General features: G+C 41.6%; 1 protein-coding gene across 1 annotated transcript; it reads left to right on the plus strand.

Annotated features, from left to right (window-relative positions):
• Positions 1-1,909: 1,909 nt before the first annotated feature.
• On the plus strand, positions 1,910-18,619 carry slc6a3 (solute carrier family 6 member 3). Its single transcript, XM_061820550.1, has 16 exons — positions 1,910-1,971; positions 2,967-3,067; positions 3,597-3,807; positions 4,219-4,350; positions 7,014-7,230; positions 8,782-8,920; positions 9,149-9,283; positions 10,445-10,548; positions 11,235-11,359; positions 12,638-12,750; positions 13,446-13,574; positions 13,719-13,818; positions 15,849-15,949; positions 17,655-17,822; positions 17,925-17,996; positions 18,088-18,619. The coding sequence occupies exons 2-16, from the start codon at positions 3,011-3,013 to the stop codon at positions 18,109-18,111; spliced, it is 1,827 nt and encodes a 608-aa protein (XP_061676534.1). The 5' UTR covers positions 1,910-1,971; positions 2,967-3,010; the 3' UTR covers positions 18,112-18,619.
• The last annotated feature ends 1,039 nt before the right edge of the window (positions 18,620-19,658 follow it).

Raw genomic sequence — 19,658 nt, forward strand, 5'->3', positions numbered from 1 at the left:
GACCCAATGATTTTTGATATGAGGCCAGCGGCTCGATGGATGATTGTTCTTTCAGGGTGTGCGGCTGTTTAGTGGCTGCTTAATCATTTTTGATTGGCTTGCATGCAACAGGCTGTCGTTCCGAACATAAAGATCGTAAATCTGTCCGTGGGGAGCCGGCTGATTGTGTTATTTGGAGGGCTTTATGTCTTGTTATGGTTTAACCAGAAATTGGTGAGGTGGAGCTGTCAGAACTGACTCTAGGTCAACTGGACATTGCAACTCATGAGATTTGTAGTCAACGAGATGGGTACATGTGTCATTGTTACATATTTTGGGACTGAGTTAGAGGAGATGAATTCAGATACAACAACATCTTGAGGTTGACCATACGTGTATGTACAAGTATTGGTCGGAACTTCAAAATAGATACAGTGTAGCGCATAATTAGACCCAAAGAGCCCCAGAAGACATTTCACCCGAGTAGTCAAACATCTTTCCGCACAAAGACAATTCAAAGGATGCAATTACATTTTGACATTCTTTTTATTCGACTCCCGAACACCAATCCCAACGAGCAAATATATATTACTGTTGATGGTTTTGGTTGAAGGTGGCCGTAGCTGCAGAATGGCAGCCAAGCCGTGACTGTGGAGTGAATGAATGATGTGTGCTATCATAGTGTCTTTGAGTGCCTTGAGAAGTGCTATATCAGTACTGTGAATTATTATTATTAGTTATTAGTTATTTTGGAAAAGTTTCTGCGTCGCAGCTTTCTTTTGAAGGTGAAAAGGCGAATCGTTGAGGATTTTTTTCCCACATGAATATCGATATCGAGTCCACATTTACAACCAACACTTGAAAGAGAGAAAATTGACACCCTTTAGAGGAGTGTTTACTTTATTAGGATTATTACTGTGACACATAGAGTTCACAAAGTAGACTTTGACATGGTGCAGAAAATACAGCATTTTGCAGTTTTTGCAATTTGCATCTGAAACAGATTTTTATTCCTTGCGGCTTTATGAATAAAATTCTTATTTTAGCTGATTTTTTTTTTTTTTGGGTATATCTTTGCATAACATCTCAACAACAGGAAAAAAAATATTTATGTTTGTTTCTTAGGTGGTTACCCCTGTAAGAAGTATAATGCTTAAGCATCAAGTCATCCATTTCTTAGGATGTCCTCCTTCATGCCTTTCTGTGACTCTTCCAGTCTTTGTTTTGCAAACTACGATGACACTCAAACAGTTCTGAGAATCAAAATGTTGAATAATTAAACAAGTGCAGACAAATTTAGACGGGGTCAATTTCAGGTCACCTGCAAAGGTTCTTGTGACTTTTACGTTAGTTTATAAAATCCATTGTAATCTTTGGACGACGTTGCACGCTTCCTCGGAGGTCACATATGCTTTATCGATGCAATGCCGACAAAAATAAAGATTTGATTGAAATCTGCTCTTCTGGAGGAGTCTTTACAACAGTTCTGGAAATTTTAATTTAACCCGAATTACTTATCAATGTTCCTTTTTAGCAAGCTCGATTTTCAGAGGGAGTGGACGCTTCTCATCAGAGAGGAAATTGACACCGACTTGGATTGTAAAGAGGAGCAATAGTGAAGCCGTGAAGGAGGGAGGGAGGGAGGGGTCAGAGAGACCGGGTGTGGGAGGGGGGCGGGTGTTGTTGATTGTTCCTCATATTTCAGGGGTGGTCCTGCACACAGATCCCCACAGCAGACCACGCAGTCTTCTGGTAGCCAAAGAGGCTGCCACTACATCTTTGGCTGCCACCTCTCATCTTTATCTCTGTTTAGCCTGAGATCTGTCACTGTGATTATTGAAATTATTATTATTCCATCATTTCGATTGATTTGGGCTGGTTTGACTTGTAACACGTTAGGCCATTCGATACTGATTTTGTAGCCATCTGAGGAACCTCAACACGACTGAACGTCGACTGAGCGCATTGTCAACTGAGGCAGCTCTTCACTTGGTGAGTATCTGCAAGTACTTGCATATGGAAGTAATACTATGTTGTTTAATCGTCACTTTTGTTTCATGACAAGTTTGTAGTGGATATTAATTTATAGTGAATTGCCGTGAAATCGAAAGGTTCATTTTACTTTGTTGATTGCATGTTAATGTTTAACTAAACAGAAAGGGGGTTAGAATGAACTTTTTAGACTTTTTTTTAAAATCTCTTTATCGTATAAGTATTTAATCTAGACGTTACATTTCAGAAAATGTACGATTAAAAATGTACAATAGTTTATTTCAATGTCTTCCACAAGTGCAAATGTTATTGAAACAAAGCTTGAATGATGTGCCGACCTTGTTAAGCTGCGTTGCGAGCAACAAGTGTGAAGTGCAACGAGTGCGGGGCGACGGCCTTGTGGCGACGACGTGGACGTTGCCTTCTCCCTCCCGAGTGCGTCCTTTTCGATGTCGCGCCCAAGTGCTGCTCGCCAGGCCAAAGAAAAAAATGAAGTAGTCACAATGTAGTCCCTAGTAAGAGCACGAAAGTGTTGAAATGGAATTCAGTTTTGCTTAATGTAAAACATCCGGGCTGCACTGTGGAGTAGTGGTTGATACGGCAGGCTTACAGTTTTATGCCTATTGGTTCAAATCCCGTTCCCAGCCTGCCTGTGTTGCATTCACATGTTCTCCTCGTGCATTGGTGTGCTCTCGCTGGTAGTCTGGCTTCCTCCCGTGATCCCAAAACACGCACGTTGGCTTCATTGAAAGTGCTAAATTGCTGGTGTCAAACTCAAGGCCTGTGGGTCACATCTGGCCAACCATAAAAAGCCGTGAAAGCAAATCATATTTGTTGCCTTCCGTGATTCTTGCTGAAATTTCAATTTGCCAAAAACGTCATTGAATTTTTAGAGGATGTGAGGTCTCCGTTTTGTCTACATTTCCTTCGCAGTCAACTGTGTCTGTATTCCATAAGCATTTTTTTAAATTTTATTTTTTCGCCATTCCCAAAAGCTGAGCATCTTTCCACGCTGAAGGAGAAAGTCTCCATCGGCCTGATGTCATCGGTCGTGGCCCCAGAAAAGAACCCTTCCAATGCTATGGGTCTCAAAGAGGTCAGTGCAGATGTGTAGCATATGTTTCAGAGTAAATGTATGCTTCACTTCATTTTTTAGAAATGATTCAAACATTTTTTTTCATTAAAACACGAAATGTTTTCCTGTGTGGAAAGTGAGAGAACATGAAACCTTTGTAACTTTTGTAACACGTTCACCGGTTATTTACATTCTACTGTATTTGAACATAATTATGCTCAGGATATGAACTGTATCAAAATATCTAATTTAATACAAAATGTTGTGATTCTATTGCTCCAGTGTAGTTCTACGTGAGTGCACGCTAGCAGCATTCATAAAGAAGATGAAAAATAAAGCTAACCATTTTTGTCAATGATTTTTTTATATTTAATATATAATGCTTCCACAATTGTAAATATGTCCCTAAGTACCATTAAACATTACATGTGGTACGTGCTATCAAAAAAGTCAAGTTGTATTCTACAACAAAGTCAAAAAGTGTGTTGAAATGCCAAAACAGCAGTGACATCATAGATGTGGTAACTAATGGATTATGCACATTCTGCAGGTGGAACTGATCCTCGTCAAGGAGCAGAACGGAGTCCAGTTTACCTCCAGCACGCTCGTGGCTCCGACCACGTCTCAGACCGGCGCCGGCGGTGAGGAGGAAAGGGAAACCTGGGGCAAAAAAATTGACTTCCTGCTGTCGGTGATCGGATTTGCGGTGGACCTCGCCAATGTTTGGAGGTTCCCTTCCCTCTGCTACAAGAATGGAGGAGGTGACTTTGACGCAAAATCTGCTTCCCGTTGTCGACATGAAAGGCTGACAATGTTTATGTCTTTAGTTTCATGAGAAAATCAGAGAAATGATAACGGTGGAAGTTGTTTCTTGTGTTTGTAGTGGCGCATCATCTCCTGTTTTTTTCTTCCCCTCCCAATTCTTTCAACCCTTTTTGAGAGATCAAAATAAGGATAAAACAGCAACCACAGCTGTTCTGAATAGATTAGCCCCAACAATTATGGTCACTAATTATAGCTGTTGAACATGCCTCTCTCATTAGCTTTTAAAGCTGTAGCAATAGCGCGAGCGCCCACCCTGTTAGCAAAGGATGCTCAGTGCCTCGAAACATGAATTCCTGACAATACGTCTGCAAATCTAGCTAAAAATGTGTCTGTCTGTGTGTGTACAGGTGCTTTCTTGGTGCCATACTTGTTCTTTATGGTGATAGCGGGCATGCCTCTATTTTACATGGAGTTGGCTCTGGGACAGTACAACAGAGAGGGAGCAGCAGGGGTCTGGAAAATATGTCCCATATTTAAAGGTAAGACGGCAAAACGCCCACGAAAATAATCCTTCTCCCCTAATTTCCAAATCCAGATATCTTAAATCACTGCAAATTACAATTACTTTTAGGCTCAATGTTAGCACAAGGGGGCCTTTGAGACTTAAACTTTTGAAAAAAAAAAAAAATCAAATAAGTGTTTTCCATTGAACTTCATGTATGTTATATTAATTACAAGGTAAGTATTTTCCTGTTAGAAATTACGATTAGTATTGATCACGCCTCTGCTCTTTTTTTTATTGTTATTATCGAGCCAGCGTTCATGCAAACAGCAGAATATGTGCGCTTACTGACAGAGCGGACATTTTTGGCCAACGTTAGCAATTTATGAGGGCACGGCCGACTTTCACACCACAACATTCTTCTGTTAGCTTGCTGACTCTGTACTGTTTGACAAATGTTCTTCAAATTTCTCAAACGTTTGCTTATCAATAGATGTCATTTCCCAAGGACAAAGTGGACATTTCCAGCTTCACAACATCCAGTTATACATGCAATATGATGAAAATCACAAAATTGTTAATATTTTTGGACCTCCATTGAAGAAAAACAAAATGCCGGTGGTAATGCCACGGAAAACTTCAGACGAGTATTCACTCATGAGTACTCACTGATAGAGTTACAATACAATATTAATGTCGTTGGTACATAAAATGTAATTTCAAACAATGACAGATAATTGTGAACAAAGAGGATTCTTTCTGACACAAATGATGATTCATAAATGTGTTAAATGACTGGAGTGTAGCGCCAACTCCTGGCAAGGAGGACTTATGTAAGTCATTTTTTTTTATAAGTATCAGTGGCTGGTATCAGCAGCCTACACAGGTACCTGATACCTTGAAATATGCCTGCTATCGTTTGTAACCCTGTAATAACAGAGTGGAGAAGGACACATGCAAAACGATAAAGACCGTAGGATCGAAATGTTCACAATAACCATTTTTTTTAATCCATAACTTGCTGTTGTCACTAAAACCATGTACAATTATTTTCTTTTTTTTTTTTAATTTCCCCTGAGCATCATTTAACCACACCCCTCAATCAGTTTCATTATCCCGCTGAAAGATTTTCATGGGAACACCAAAGACATTTCTTGGTGATACTTATTTGCCATTAAAATTATTGTAGCCCTTTTGTATTGTGTAGGTGTGCCTCACGTCACCCGTTTTGCATGTGTTGATCCGCTTCATCCATCAATGCCCGCGCGCGTGTCCATCCGGCTTCCCACTGCACTGTCAACCCGTCGACTTCCCTTCCATACTTAGACGTCCGTGTGTCTGCTTGCCTGCCCGTCCGCACGCCAGCCCCCCTTTTGTTCGCTCGTCTCTGTCAAGCCGCCGACAGGCGTTGTTTATCCTCGCGGAACATCAGGTTCTGGTTCCACTCGGATGGAAAACAAATGAAAATTAGGCTTTTAGACGGTTGTCCTGATTGTCCAATTTTATTCGATTTACTTCATTTTTTTGTCAAACAATTTCGCCAGGTACTTGTCAAAACAATGACGAGGACAAATTCGTCTTTGAGGGATTGCAATTTTTCTGGATTATTTTTAATTACTTTAATATATATTTTTGGGTTTTTTTTTTTATATCTATTGATCTATTTTGTTTACGTATGCAGATACCTGAATTTACCATGCTGTGTAAATCTATTGACGGAGCATCGCTAAGACCATCTGTTGCTTTTCAGCATGCCACCAGACTTCCACCCCATGTCCAGTTTTGTCCTTGTCGGGCTGAAGGTGGTTCTTTGCTGTGTATCTCCCCCTTGCATGTGTGTGTGTGTGTGTGTGTGTGTGTGTGTGTGTGTGTGTGCAAGCGTGGGCCTCCCGTCAGCGAACATGTGCTGTCTGTCAGGATTCCGCACAGGACATTGACGATCTAATCACACTCTTCGCACGATGTCCTTCTCTGCCTCTCAGCGGGGGGGATGACAGTAATTATTCAAATGCATACGTTCGCATGCCAATATTGACTAATTATTCTGATCAACAAGCCGCTGTCCTCCCAAGATCAATGTATCTTAAGAAAGTCATTGCTATTGTACAACTATTACATCCATAACATTTTTTATGAATTCCGTACACTATGGCTTGCCTAAACTTTTTAAATGTATTATTTATTATATACCTTTATTTATATTTGTAGGGGAAAAAAGCAATGCCACTGCCTCTTAGTGAGGTATGTAGAACCCCCCGGTATGTCCTGCATTTCAATTTTTTTTTAAGCTCGTTGCTGTACTGTATGTGAGCTAAAAAAATAATCTTTTATTTAACAATAAATAAATAAGAAGAAAATCTTTTTTATTTTTTTTTTGCAGTTGTGAATTTTTGCAAAGGTGTGAATGCAACAAGGATTTGCAGCAAAAATGTAAATGCCAGAGGCTTAATTTGCACATATTATTGACACGATATTTTCGTACTTCTCGTTTTATTGAAGTGAACAAAGTGTTCATCGTGTATGGATTGGATTGGCATAACAGTAATACAACTAATAATAGTCGAACAGCTCAGGAAAGGAGGTGCTCCTCAGATCTGTGCTCCTGCACCGGATGCTCCGTAGCCTCCTGCCCGAGAGGAGCGGACAGAAGGCGCCATCATGTTTGCTTTCAATCCAGGCTTTTTTTTTTTTGTCTGGCAGGTGTCGGCTTTACAGTGATCCTCATTTCCCTGTACGTCGGCTTCTACTACAATGTCATCATCTCTTGGGCTCTCTTCTACCTCTTCTCGTCGTTCACTGCTGAGCTCCCGTGGGTGCACTGCAACAACACTTGGAACAGTCCAAACTGCTCCGAATGGGCTGACAACGGCACAATCAGCGACATTTACAAGGCCACTCCAGCTCAGGAGTACTTTGAGTAAGTTAGCTCCACTTCACCATTTCTACACCAGAGTGAGTTTGGATGTTCATTTTCACGTACTAATATTTGTTTGACAGCACCGAAAACCTTTCATGGCCAAGACTGAGGCATTGCATGCTAAGTTTCAATTACATAATGAGTCAGTGTTTTTCCTCCAGTAGTTGTTTTTGGAATTCTAAGTTGTCTTACAACCTTTATTGGTACATGATTTGTTCCAAACTGTGTTGAATGAAGGAGTCCAATATATTTTATTTCTAAATGTACGCAATTGTGATTCCCCAGAACACTGAAACTTTAAAATCCAGTTATAACCAGTAAGTATTGGCATTGGTGGCGCGGTGGACCAACTGGTTACAGCATTGGCCTCACCGTTCTGAGGTCTTGGGTTCAAATCCTGGCAAAACCTGTGTAAAGTTTGCAAGTTCTCTGGGGTCCTGCGTGGGTTTTCTCTGGGCACTCCGGTTTCCTCCCACATCCCCAAAACATTGCAACATTAATTGGACACTCTAAATTGCCCCTAGGTGTGATTGTGAGTGCAACTGTTTGTCTCTGTGTGGCCTGCGATTGTCTGGAAACCAGTTCAGGGTGTACCCCGCCTCCTGCCTGATGATAGCTGAGATAGGCTCCGGTACTCCCGTGACCCTTGTGAGGAAACATGTCTCAGAAAATGGATGGATGGAGTTATTGACATGGTCACACAGTTATTATTGTAATTCTATGTGTCATGCTCCTGGATTCCAGCCAGGGCTGGGCGTGGCCAGCTAATCTGAAGGTGCACACCTGCGCCTCATGACCTTTGATTAAGACCCAGTACGTATAGGACCCGGGGGACGACTGAGACTCTGCTAGATCGTTGCCTCTCATGCCTCGTTCCCGCACTACCGTACTCCTGACGTCTACCTCCCGTGTACCGACCAACGCCTGTCTCCCGACCTACCCCGTAAGCCTGCCGTTACTGATCTTGCTGCTTGTTTGGACTGACTCCCTGGTAACCGACATTGGAACGAATAAAGGCTTATTCCGCACTGCTTACCTCTCACCTGAGTCGTGCATTTGGGTCCACCCCCGAGTCTCGTCCGTGACACTATGTTTTGTCATTTTGACCTGTGCATCATGCTGAGATGTCTCCGATGTTTATGTCGCAAAGTTTTCCTTCACGTTTTTCTTGTACGCATTTTGATTTAGCGCACATGTGCCCAGGTGAGGTCCTAGCCAGATGTTTTCTCTTCCAGCGAGCCCACGGTTGTTTTGTTGTGACATTTGGAGCTTGCATCAAGCTGAGCTGGAATTGCATTGTGCTATTTACACTCAGGCACCGGCAGACAACGTGACTGCATCTCTAGTCATCCGTCACAACTGCTCTGGAATAATGTGAATCGTCGCATTGACGTCACCTCTGCGTTTTCATACCTAGAAAAGGTTTTATTTGGTCAAATGGAAACTTTGAGAATCCTTGAATTCAATTTTATTTTTAAATTTGCACAAAATCAGGGTCTTTCAAGGGAAGCGCCATCGTCCTGATTTTCACCAGAATAATCCTTCTTACAGGCGAGGGGTGCTCCACATCCAGGACAGCAATGGCATTGATAATCTCGGTCGCCCCCGCTGGCAGTTGACTTCCTGTCTCGGGGTGGTCATTGTTCTGCTTTACTTCAGTCTGTGGAAGGGGGTCAAGACATCTGGCAAGGTAGGGAATTGTCTGCATTAGAAAAGGAGGACAACAACCTTCCGAACGCTGCCAATGTGGAGCCTAAAATGTATGGCATGGTTGCGGCGGAACACGTTTTTCATATGTACAATATGCTTAAAGGTCTGAACTGGATATTGAATTCTTGCATGGTCATCTCGCTGTGTTTGTAGCGTGCATCTGCTGCGTCCCACCTACGTGTGTGTTTGCCTCGTGTGCACCTCTCAGGTTGTGTGGATCACGGCCACCATGCCCTACGTGGTCTTGACTGTGCTGCTCATTCGAGGGGTCACCCTGCCCGGAGCCAAGGATGGCATTAAGGCCTACCTGTCTGTCGACTTCGGGAAGCTCTGTGATGCCAAGGTGAGAGCCAAGTGGAACGCCGGAAACGGGAGTCAGGAGGGAGCGAGAGGAGTCCACAAGAGGAGCAGCAGTATGACTGCAACATATAACCATTGGATTTGATTCGTCGGCTTGCTAAACAGCAAAAGGATGGATATCGGATAGAATAGAAATACACAAATGGTCATATATAAGACAATTTAGAGCAGTGTTGATTATATTATCAACGTAGGAAAGCAGCATCCAGAAGGAATTACTATAAGTACCAGTGTAGTCCTTGAAATTGTCATGATTCATTGATCTGAGGCGGCACGGTGGGTCAGCTGAAAAGCGTCGGCCTCACAGTTCTGAGGTCCCGGGCTTGATCCCGGACCCGCTTGTGTGGAGTTTGCGTGTTCTCCCCGTGCCTGCGTGGGTTTCCTCCAGGCACTCCGGTTTCCTCCCACATCCCCCAAAACATGCATCATTAATTGGACACCCTAAATTGCCCCGAGGTGTGATTGTGAGTGTGGCCGTTTGTCTCGATGCACCCCAGGGCCGCCTCCTTCCAGTTGACAGCTGGGATAGGCTCCAGCACTCCTCGCCACCCTTGTGATGATAAGCGGCTAAGAAAATGGATGGATGGATGGATGGATGGATGGATGGATTGATCTGATTAATTATGTAGACAACATCTTCTTCAGCCTCTTATGAAAAAATTCGGGGGCTCAGAAACTTCAGTTGATCATGACCGAGCAGAAGAGGAAGACAGACAGTCAACATGGGCCATTTATTGCAACTATGGAATTACATCTTCTATTTGGTAAACAAGTAAATTTAACATTTGTGTTTCCATGCAGTCAACAATCATTTTGTTTTGACCCAATCTTTCTATTTACTGTACCCAACCTACCCTTACCAGTTATTTAATTTGCTTGCCAACGAGATCCTCAAGTATCGGCGACCAAATATCAAATAGAGATAAACGTGAGAGAAACACGTTGCAGGGAATTGGAGAATTAGATTAGATATATGCATGGCGCCGCAATTTGCAAAATTACCCCTGTATTCACCAGCGTCTTTCATCTATCGCCCTTGAATGAGTTTCCTGCAATTATCTCTAATAATGGCTTTTTTCCTCTCCTGTGCCTTTTGTTTGCCGCTTCACACAAGTGCGCCTTTTCTGTCGCCCATCCTCCCCAGGTTTGGATCGATGCCGCCACGCAGATCTGTTTCTCGCTGGGAGTCGGGTTTGGTGTGCTAATCGCCTTTTCCAGCTACAACAAATTCAGCAACAACTGCTACAGGTAAAGCGTCTCGCACGTCAAGTTTCGTCACACACATGCACGCACGCAAGGCAGCGGGTGAACTACGACGTATTTTGAAGTGCTGTTAAATAGACTAGTAACACAAAATGAGTGTCAGCCAGTCGTCGTTTGTTAAATGATTAATGTATTTGCTTATTGATCAGTTTATCATTCTAATAGGAGATACATGACACTGCATATGCTTCAGAATTCTTGCTTGTTATGTGAGAATACACATTTTATTGTGTAATCAGAATATATAAAAAAAAAAAAAAATAAACAATTTGAGATGATCTTTCCCGTACTAGTATTTTTTTATTTTTATGTTTGGTGAACAAAGGGTCCTTCCTGCATGCTCAATTTTCATGTTCCAACTTTTTTTTTCCTTTTTTTTTTACTTTTTTTGGTGTCTTATTGAAAGCTTATTATCAGTTTATACCTGGTTATTCAACAATTTTGCCCATTAAAAAAATAACACACATACGTTACCAATTCACAATGCAGTGGCAGTTATAACCAACTTCCTTTTTTTCATGTTTCCTGTAATTCTAATGCAGACCTTGATTGATCAATTGTGTTAAAACAATGTTGGACTAATCACAACTAATCTTGCATTCTGTCTTTTAAATTTCAATCGTCACCTGATCTGATCTGATTTTTTTTTTTTTTTTTTCTCAATGACGCAGAGACGCCATCATCACCAGCTCCATCAACTCTTTGACCAGCTTCTTCTCTGGCTTTGTTGTCTTTTCCTTCCTTGGCTACATGTCATACAAGCACAATGTGACTCTGGACAATGTCGCTAAAGACGGTAAGCTTCTGTTGGGTTAAATATATACTGTACAGTATATGTACGGTTATATATGAAGGAATATGAAAGAGTCATTGTACTTGAGACGCCTCACAAGGCGATGTTGTGCCTTTTAGATTGCCCGGCCTTTCTAGTGTCAAAATTCACCGGTGGAAATTAAGGATGTTGTAAGGTTTCACATCTTAAGTATTATTAAAATAAGAAGAAAAAAAGAAGCTAAGTTGCAAATCAGTTGTTTGTTCCTTAGCTTTGGCGAGACTCAAAATGACAGGCAGGTCACTTATCTGAGCGCACTCGGCAGCCTCGCCATTGTCCAATTGTCTTCGGCAAATTGCACTCTGAAGTTATGATGTTTTCAAACACAATCATATTTAAAAAGATTGCTTTGTAATGGACTGAGACAGCAACCTTGAGGATCAGCAGCCATGAGGACAACTCTTTTTCATCCCTGAACTACATGAGGTCTGCCTGTCCGGACATCATAAATCCATCTGCTGATGTTTACTGTTTCATAGCGGTGAAAGTTATTTAAGTTGAACATTTTTGCACAGATGTTTCAGTACAGTACAGCAGACCTTCTCAAAATATTTCATTATTACAGATGTTCAATAATCCATCAGTTATCACCAAAACAAGATGGAGTAGTTTTAGGGAAACAAATAGAATGACCCATGGTAATGTAACAGATGTAGATTTGTAAAAACAGCTGACAGGTGACTGAAGCAAAACGCAAGAACTGGTCATGCAGCTGCAGTGTTGGAAAATCTGTGTTGCAAAGACAGCAGTGTGTGTTAAAAGTCGCGGTTGTGGTCCATGTTAGTTGCTAACAATCTGAACTTGGTTCAAGTTTCGATCTTTGTTTGCTTCAAAACCGTTTCTGTGTCTTGTCAACAGTTTACCTGAGCTGTCCGCGGTGCTGAAATATCAGCCTACTGCTGTATTTTTGTATTTCAAATACTGTAAATTCCAGCATACTTTCATTATAAGATCTATGAGAATATAACCATTTCAAAGAGTAATAGGGGTTAACCTTACCAAATTACCAAATTTATGTTCTTACTTTCTTGTCACAACTGCATTTTGGGTTCTAGTTGATGTACTGGCTCTCAACTGGTACTGTTGTGGGTGGAAGTGAAGGACAGTGCAGCATAAGTGATGCGATACCCTGTAGTTCTTGAATTGTAATGACTAGAAAATGACTTTGTCCCACTGAAAAGTAAAGTTGAGTTTTAAAGTTCTAATGATTTGTACCGACTTTTCTTTCTTTCTGCCATTTAGGGTCTGGATTGGTGTTTGTTATTTACCCGGAAGCCATTGCCACGTTGCCCGGGTCATCAGTGTGGGCAGTGATCTTCTTCATCATGCTCCTGACGTTGGGCATCGACAGCGCTGTGAGTGTTCAGTCGTCTTCATTTAAGATGCCTATCTGACAGCATATTATCGTACCGTCCTTATTTTTTTGCCTAAAACATCTACAACGTGGGACTTTATTATGGAAGACAGCTTATCTTATTTTATCTCATCTTATCTTGAATACAATACACCACACTGAGGGCTACATTTACAGAACAGGGATAACTGTCAGCAGTTTGGGACCTGGTGACCATCCTAATATGGTGGGAGGTTTCCTAAAATTTGGGGAATGTTGCCCCCAACCCCCCAGATCCAGCTTTCTACATGACCAAGCAAACAAACAGGAGGACAGGTTAAGAAATAAAAGTCTGCTAATAGGCAAAAGTTATGGTTTGTGATATATTATTACAAATAAAATGTCTAGTTGGTAATTTTATGCATTTCCACATGGCGCAAAATTGGGTTGTCTTATTTTTATCAAAGCTGAATTTTGAAAAATATCAGGTGGCCTTTTACTCGATCCTTCTTACAGGGTTAGCACGCTTTGGGTGACGGCAGTATACTTATGGTGGACATTATCTTTTAAAGATTCAATAAATCATGATCAATGGCTTCCACACTTTATTTTACTCTTTTGACATTGTGTTTTACTGCGGGAAAACGTAGCATGAAATGAGCTGTGGATTTTCATAATGACGTATAAGGTTTTCTGTGTGCTCTCCTCTTGTCCAAGATGGGCGGGATGGAGTCCGTCATTACGGGTCTGATTGATGAATTCAAATGCCTCCACAAGCATCGGGAGCTCTTCACCCTCTTCATTGTGGTCGCCACCTTCCTCATCTCTCTCTTCTGCGTTACAAACGCAAGTATCATCACACTGACACTGTTATGTTGTGTATTATCTCCACAATTGTTTTTTTTTTTTTTCTCAATTTAATGAAATGAAAACCCTGGGAGTTACGTAACTGAAGTCTTTGTTCGTGACTTTGTGTCTTTTTGTGTCCAGGGTGGGATTTACGTGTTTACTCTGCTGGACCACTTTGCCGCAGGGACGTCCATTCTGTTCGGAGTGCTCATCGAGACCATCGGTATTGCATGGTTTTACGGTGAGAGCCATGCTGAGAGCGGAGCGCAGAGATGGAGGGATGAGAGAGGGGGGAACAAAAAAAGATGATTCATGTTGTCGTGCTGAGCAATGCTGATGTTACATTAGGGCCGTGATGAGAAATCCGTCAGTATGGACGTGCTGTGACTCGGTGTGACCCAGTTCCATTAGGCCTAAGTGTAAAGAAACGAAAATGTCAACACACACAAATGTTTTCGGCCTCCCCAACGTGCATCCTGGCTGGGACATAATCTGTCTATTAAATGATCATTATCATCTTGTCATCTTCTGAGGGCTATTGTCAGGCTCCAGGAAATTGCAATCAATTTCGAATATGTCACAGTTATTCCTTACAAACAAGGAGGAGGAAAGATCGAGAACAAAGTTGTTACTTTCTGGAGATTGTAAGCAGAAAAGGAAAACTAACTTTCAAAGTTCTCAACAGTATAGGTATCAAATGATACCACTGAATAATAAAAATCGGGCTCATAATTAAGAATAGATCTGCCCCCTATGTATTATGCCATTGAAGTGCATATTCATAACAATAAAACAAATAATTTTCTTTTTTTTTCTTCAATGAAATAAAAATAAATCTACATACTGAAGGAAATGTTTCCACTAAAATGTGCAATTATGTTTACTATTAGCATTATAATTAGTCTTAAACAATTGGAAATGCAGTCACAAAAGTGTGAATCTGCTTGCTACTAGGATACAATTATCAAGGTTGGACATTAATAATCGTTTTGTGGTTGGGTTATTATTATTATTTTGAGTCCTTCTGCTCAGCTTTTGACGTCTGCCGGCGTAACGTTGTGTAACCCCGCTGTGGGAGTTGAATTTAGCAAAGTGCGTGTGGTCCAGTTGAAATTCTCATTCGTCATGAACGAGTCAGCTGGCTGAGAAGTCAGGTGACCTCCATTCACCTTTGCTACTCAATTTTACACAGGTCACCCGCATTGTTACATGCCGTTTAGCTTGATTTTTGCACGCCACATCAACATTATAGCGGCGTTCTTGCGATGACAAGAGATAGCGAGGTCGCTTCGAGTAGGAAAGCTGTCCAATGTATTTTAATTGAGTACAATGATTAATAATACTGCTTACGTCTGCGTTGTTTTCATTAGGGGTCGTAGTGGGTTCTTTGATTCTCCCATTCAGGATGACATCAGCTCGATTCTAGAGGGAGAATTAGAATTTATCTTACCTTACTGCCAATGTACAAATGTATTTTCTGTGTGTATAAAATCTGAGGATCAGAGGGAAAAAAAGAATGACTTGAACTTGTGTCTTGGGTTACTTTTCACATGTCCGTCCAGCTCACTTAATGCTAATGCAGCCTGAGGCGGCGAGGCCGGTAGAGTGGCCCACTTTGGAGGGTTCGACCTTGGCAGGCCTGATAAATCAAGCCTGAGGCCTCGGTGAGAAACCCACCCACCCCCACCCTCCCCATCCTCCTTTTTTCTCAGAGCTTTGACAAGGACCTTTGAACCCAGGCCACTGTGGTCTTTCGTTCTGGTGTCCAGCTCAATAAAAACCTCAGCAGCGAGAAATGCCTTCTGGGAAGGAAGGCTCTGGAAAAAAAAAGAAAAAGTAAACTGTTGTCATATAAAATGCTTTTCTAAAAACTGTATTGGAAGTGGTAATTATATTTTTTGATGCATACAATTCTGAAAATTTGCTATCTATCATTTTGAGACACTTTTGGAATATTTGAATTTTCAAGGATTTCTTTGAGAAAGTTGACAAACTATTTCGCAGATAACTAATGATACAGTGTGCGTTCCGTGTTTTAAGGAGGGAAAAGAAAATTAATATAAGTTCATGAAAAAGTACAGGTGAGATCGTGCTTATGCTTTTTTTTTTCCAAAAGAAATTCTCGCATTGAGCATGTTGAATCCACGCTGACACACAAAATCAGATGTTGCAGTAAAATGTAACTGAGTTGGTCCTGACGTCAACGCAAGTCTTTGTGTTTTCAAATGTGTTGTAGACTAAATTATTGGACAAATTGTTTTATGTTTGCAGGTGTGGACCGTTTCAGTGACGACATCGAAGAGATGATAGGTCAGCGGCCGGGCAGGTACTGGAGGCTGTGCTGGAAATTTGTCAGCCCCTGCTTCCTCCTGGTGAGCGTCTCTTATTGTTTTGAGGCTACATTTTCTTTCTCTTTTATTTTATTTTTTTTGGGAGGGGGTAATCTTTTTTTACAGGATGTAGTAAAACAATAAATAGGACTCATTTTATTTGGGGGAAGTTAGAAAGGCACTAAAGAGAATAAAAAAATGGAAAGACAGTTGGTCCTGACGGCATACCTGTGGAGGGATGGATGGTTTTTTTTTGTAGAGGGGGTTGTGGATTTTTTGACCAACTTGTTCAACAGCAAACTCACGGGTGAAAAATATGTCTGGAGAAAGGGGGGAAAGTGTGCCAGTTCACATTTTTTTAAAACAAAGGCGATGTGCAGAGCTATGGGAACTACAGAGGGATAAAGTTGATGAGCCATACAATGATGATATGGGAAAGAGTAGCGGAGGCTAGACACAGGACAGAAGTAAGTATCTGCAAGCAACAGTATGGTTTCATGCCTAGGAAGGGTACCACAGATGCATTATTTGCCTTGAGGGTGCGAGTGGAAAAGTACAGAGAAGGTCAGAAGGAGCTACATTGTATCTTTGTAGACCTAGAGAAAGCCTATGACAGAGTCCCAAGAGAGGAACTGTGGTACTGCATGTGAAAGTCTGGTGTGGCGGAGAAATATGTTGGAATAGTTCATAGGGCAGCATAACAGTGAAGGAGTAGGTGTGACAGAAGAATTTAAGGTGGAGGTGGGACTGCATCAGGGATCCGCACTAAGCCCCTTCCTGTTTTGCGGTGGTAATGGATAGGCTGACAGATGAGGTCAGACTGGGATCCCCTTGCAGCATGATATTCGCAGATGATATCGTGAAATGGAGTGAAAGCAGGAAGCAGGTGGAGGAAAAATTAGAAAGATTGAGGCATGCACTGGAAAGGACAGGAATGAAGATTAGCCGAGTAAAACAGAATATATGTGCGTGAATGAGAGGGGTGTAGGGGGAAGAGTGAGACTCCAGGGAAAAGAGATAGCGAGGGTCGACGACTTTAAATACTTGGGGTCGACAATCCAGAGCAATGGTGAGTGTGGTCAGAAAGTGAAAAAATGGGTCCAAGAGGGGTGGAACAGTTGGCATAAGGTGTCTGCTGTTCTATGTGACAGAAGAGTCCCCGCTAGGATGAAGGGCAAAGTTCATAAAACAGTGGTGAGGACGGCCATGATGTACGGATTAGAGACGGTAGCACTGAAGAGACAACAGGAAGCAGAACTGGAGGTGGCAGAAATGAAGATGTTGAGGTTCTTGCTCTGAGTGAGCAGGTTGGATAGGTTTAGAAATGACCTTATTAGAGGGAGGGACAGCCAAAGTTGGATGTTTTGGAGACAAGGTTAGAGAGAGAAGACTTCGATGGCTTGGACATGTCCAGAGGCGAGAGAGTGAGTATGTTGGTTAGAAGGGTGCTGAGGATGGAGTTGCCAGGCAAAAGAGCGAGAGGAAGACCAAAGAAAAGGTTGATGGATGTTGTGAGGGAAGAAATGAGGGCAGTGGGTGTTAGAGAGGATGATGCAGGAAATAAGTTCAGATCATTGTGGCGACCGCTATTGTGACAGGCCGAAAGGAAAAGAAGAAGAAGAGCGTGAGTTACTGAAAGTTTTGCAACTGGAAGCGACTTCTTTCAGTGAACACAGAATGCATGTTTTGGGGGATGGGACTTTATCGGATTACTGAGTGTTTTTTCCACAACAACCTTCTCTCTTAGTTCATGGTGGTGGTGAGCTTTGCAACTTTTAATCCGCCCAACTACGGCAGCTACACGTTCCCCCCGTGGGCGATCCGGCTGGGATGGTGCCTGGCCACTTCCTCCATGACCATGGTGCCGCTTTACGCCATCTACAAACTTTGCAGCCTGCCCGGGAAGTTTTGCGACGTAAGTCCGGGCCACCGGGCGTCGCTGTCAAGTGTCAGTCGTGTTTTCAGAACATTTACACTCTGCTTTATATTGAATATGTCCACCTTTTCACCGGATCAGAGACTGGCTTACGCCATCACCCCGGAGCCCGAACATCATTTGGTGGACAATGGAGAGGTTCGGCAGTTCACGGTAAGGGCTGATTTGTGCTCGTCTCATTGGTCAGGTGGCTGTTGTTACTTTGTTCATTCCGTTGCCTTAATTTTGTTCCACCCCTCCGTAGCTCCATCACTGGCTGGTTGTCTGAACGCTGAGGTGAAAATCGATGAGAAGGAAAGGAGGATGAAAGCATCCACGGCAAAGGTCTGAAACTTGAAGATGAGGTGAGGTGAGAGGGGGCGCTCGGATGCAGGAGACATTTTCAAGTGCCGGGGAAAACCTTGTAAGAAATTGTAGTGTGATTTTCATTTCAACCGTGTGAAGATGTGCGTAAACCCGTTTTGGTTTGACATAAGTGAACTGGAAACTGGTACTGTGGTGTTTAACCTGCAACTCTTCTGAAAATACAATCCTCCTCAGAGAAATGATGTGTAACTTTTCAGTATGTTGCTTATCTTCACTTTGCACGCCATAGTTTTAGGAACCTCATATATCTTATAATAATAGCTGAAATGTGAGGAAGAAACTCTTTGTGCGGTGCAGAAGGGACCCCTAAATCATAAATATTTGCAGTACTGTGTATGTGAAAAATATTATATTTTCTCAACATGAAAGGGATGCGGTGTCCTTAAAAAAAACACACACACACACACATCTGGCAGGCATTTCAATTTCATTTTTTTTTTTTTTTTTTTTTTCAAATGATGAGAAATAGTACAGATTGTTTATTTACAATGTCGGGGTTAAAACCTGTCGAGTGTTGATTGGATCATTTAGAAATATTTACAACAAGCCTACATCATATGATTTCAATAACTTTCCTGTCTTCTTTTAATGACTGTTAAAACACGTGCAACTGTTTACATTCAAAGGCTTTACAGGAAAGCAATTAGAACACAAAAAATATGTAGAAAAAGGCAACACTCAGCTCAACTAAAGAACTGTTCTTTCTTGTGTGTTGAAATGTTCATAAAATAAATGCATAGTACGGTGTCAAATGCCATCCACGTGAAAAGGGACTACCAACATTATTACATTGAAACAGAAAGTACACTTGTACTATAAGAATATCAAATAATTCGAATAACGTTGAAAATCACTAAGCTGTATTTCAAGGTTTTCTTTTATACGTATACATTATATTTCAACTTTGTTATTGTTATTCTCATCATTTCTAAGAATACATGAGCACCTCTGCAAGGAAATACAGTAATATTGTAAAGATAAAATCACGATATTGTGAAAGGGAGGAAAAGGGCAATTTTACCAAAATGAACTTGTAGTATTATGTGCCTAAATGAAGAAAATCAAAAGTTGTCATTTGAAATCGTTGACACATCGACTGCATCAGAAGTAGCAATTTTTATAATATTTGTGTCCCGAGACGGAAGGGACTCAAATCGGCTCGTTTGTCAGGAAGTCGCAATCGACGTCGTCGCTGACTGTTCTGTCAACACAGTAATATTGCATACATAATATATCACGGTAGCACGTAATACCACATCTACACTGGTACTTTGTTGCCAGAACACACTCACCAACAAGACTGTTTGTTCATTTCAGCAACCAAAGACGCACAAAACTCCAGATTGAACTTTAACTGAGCTGCTGCATTCTATCGATTAATAATTCATGTTGAATATTCCATCTCTAATTTGACAGAGCATGTTTCAATCAAAGGAAGCATAAAGCTTT

The sequence above is a fragment of the Syngnathoides biaculeatus genome, chromosome 5 (genome assembly GCF_019802595.1).
Source record: "Syngnathoides biaculeatus isolate LvHL_M chromosome 5, ASM1980259v1, whole genome shotgun sequence".
NCBI lineage: Eukaryota > Metazoa > Chordata > Actinopteri > Syngnathiformes > Syngnathidae > Syngnathoides > Syngnathoides biaculeatus.

What these genes read in the sequence shown, in the direction of transcription:
- slc6a3 (XM_061820550.1), top strand. Translation starts at nt 3,011, where the DNA reads ATGTCATCGGTCGTGGCCCCAGAAAAGAACCCTTCCAATGCTATGGGT. An exon ending in ATGCTATGGGTCTCAAAGAG is followed by an intron (nt 3,068 to 3,596) that starts GTCAGTGCAGAT and finishes CACATTCTGCAG; the next exon opens with GTGGAACTGATCCTCGTCAA. An exon ending in TGCCCGGGAAGTTTTGCGAC is followed by an intron (nt 17,823 to 17,924) that starts GTAAGTCCGGGC and finishes TCACCGGATCAG; the next exon opens with AGACTGGCTTACGCCATCAC.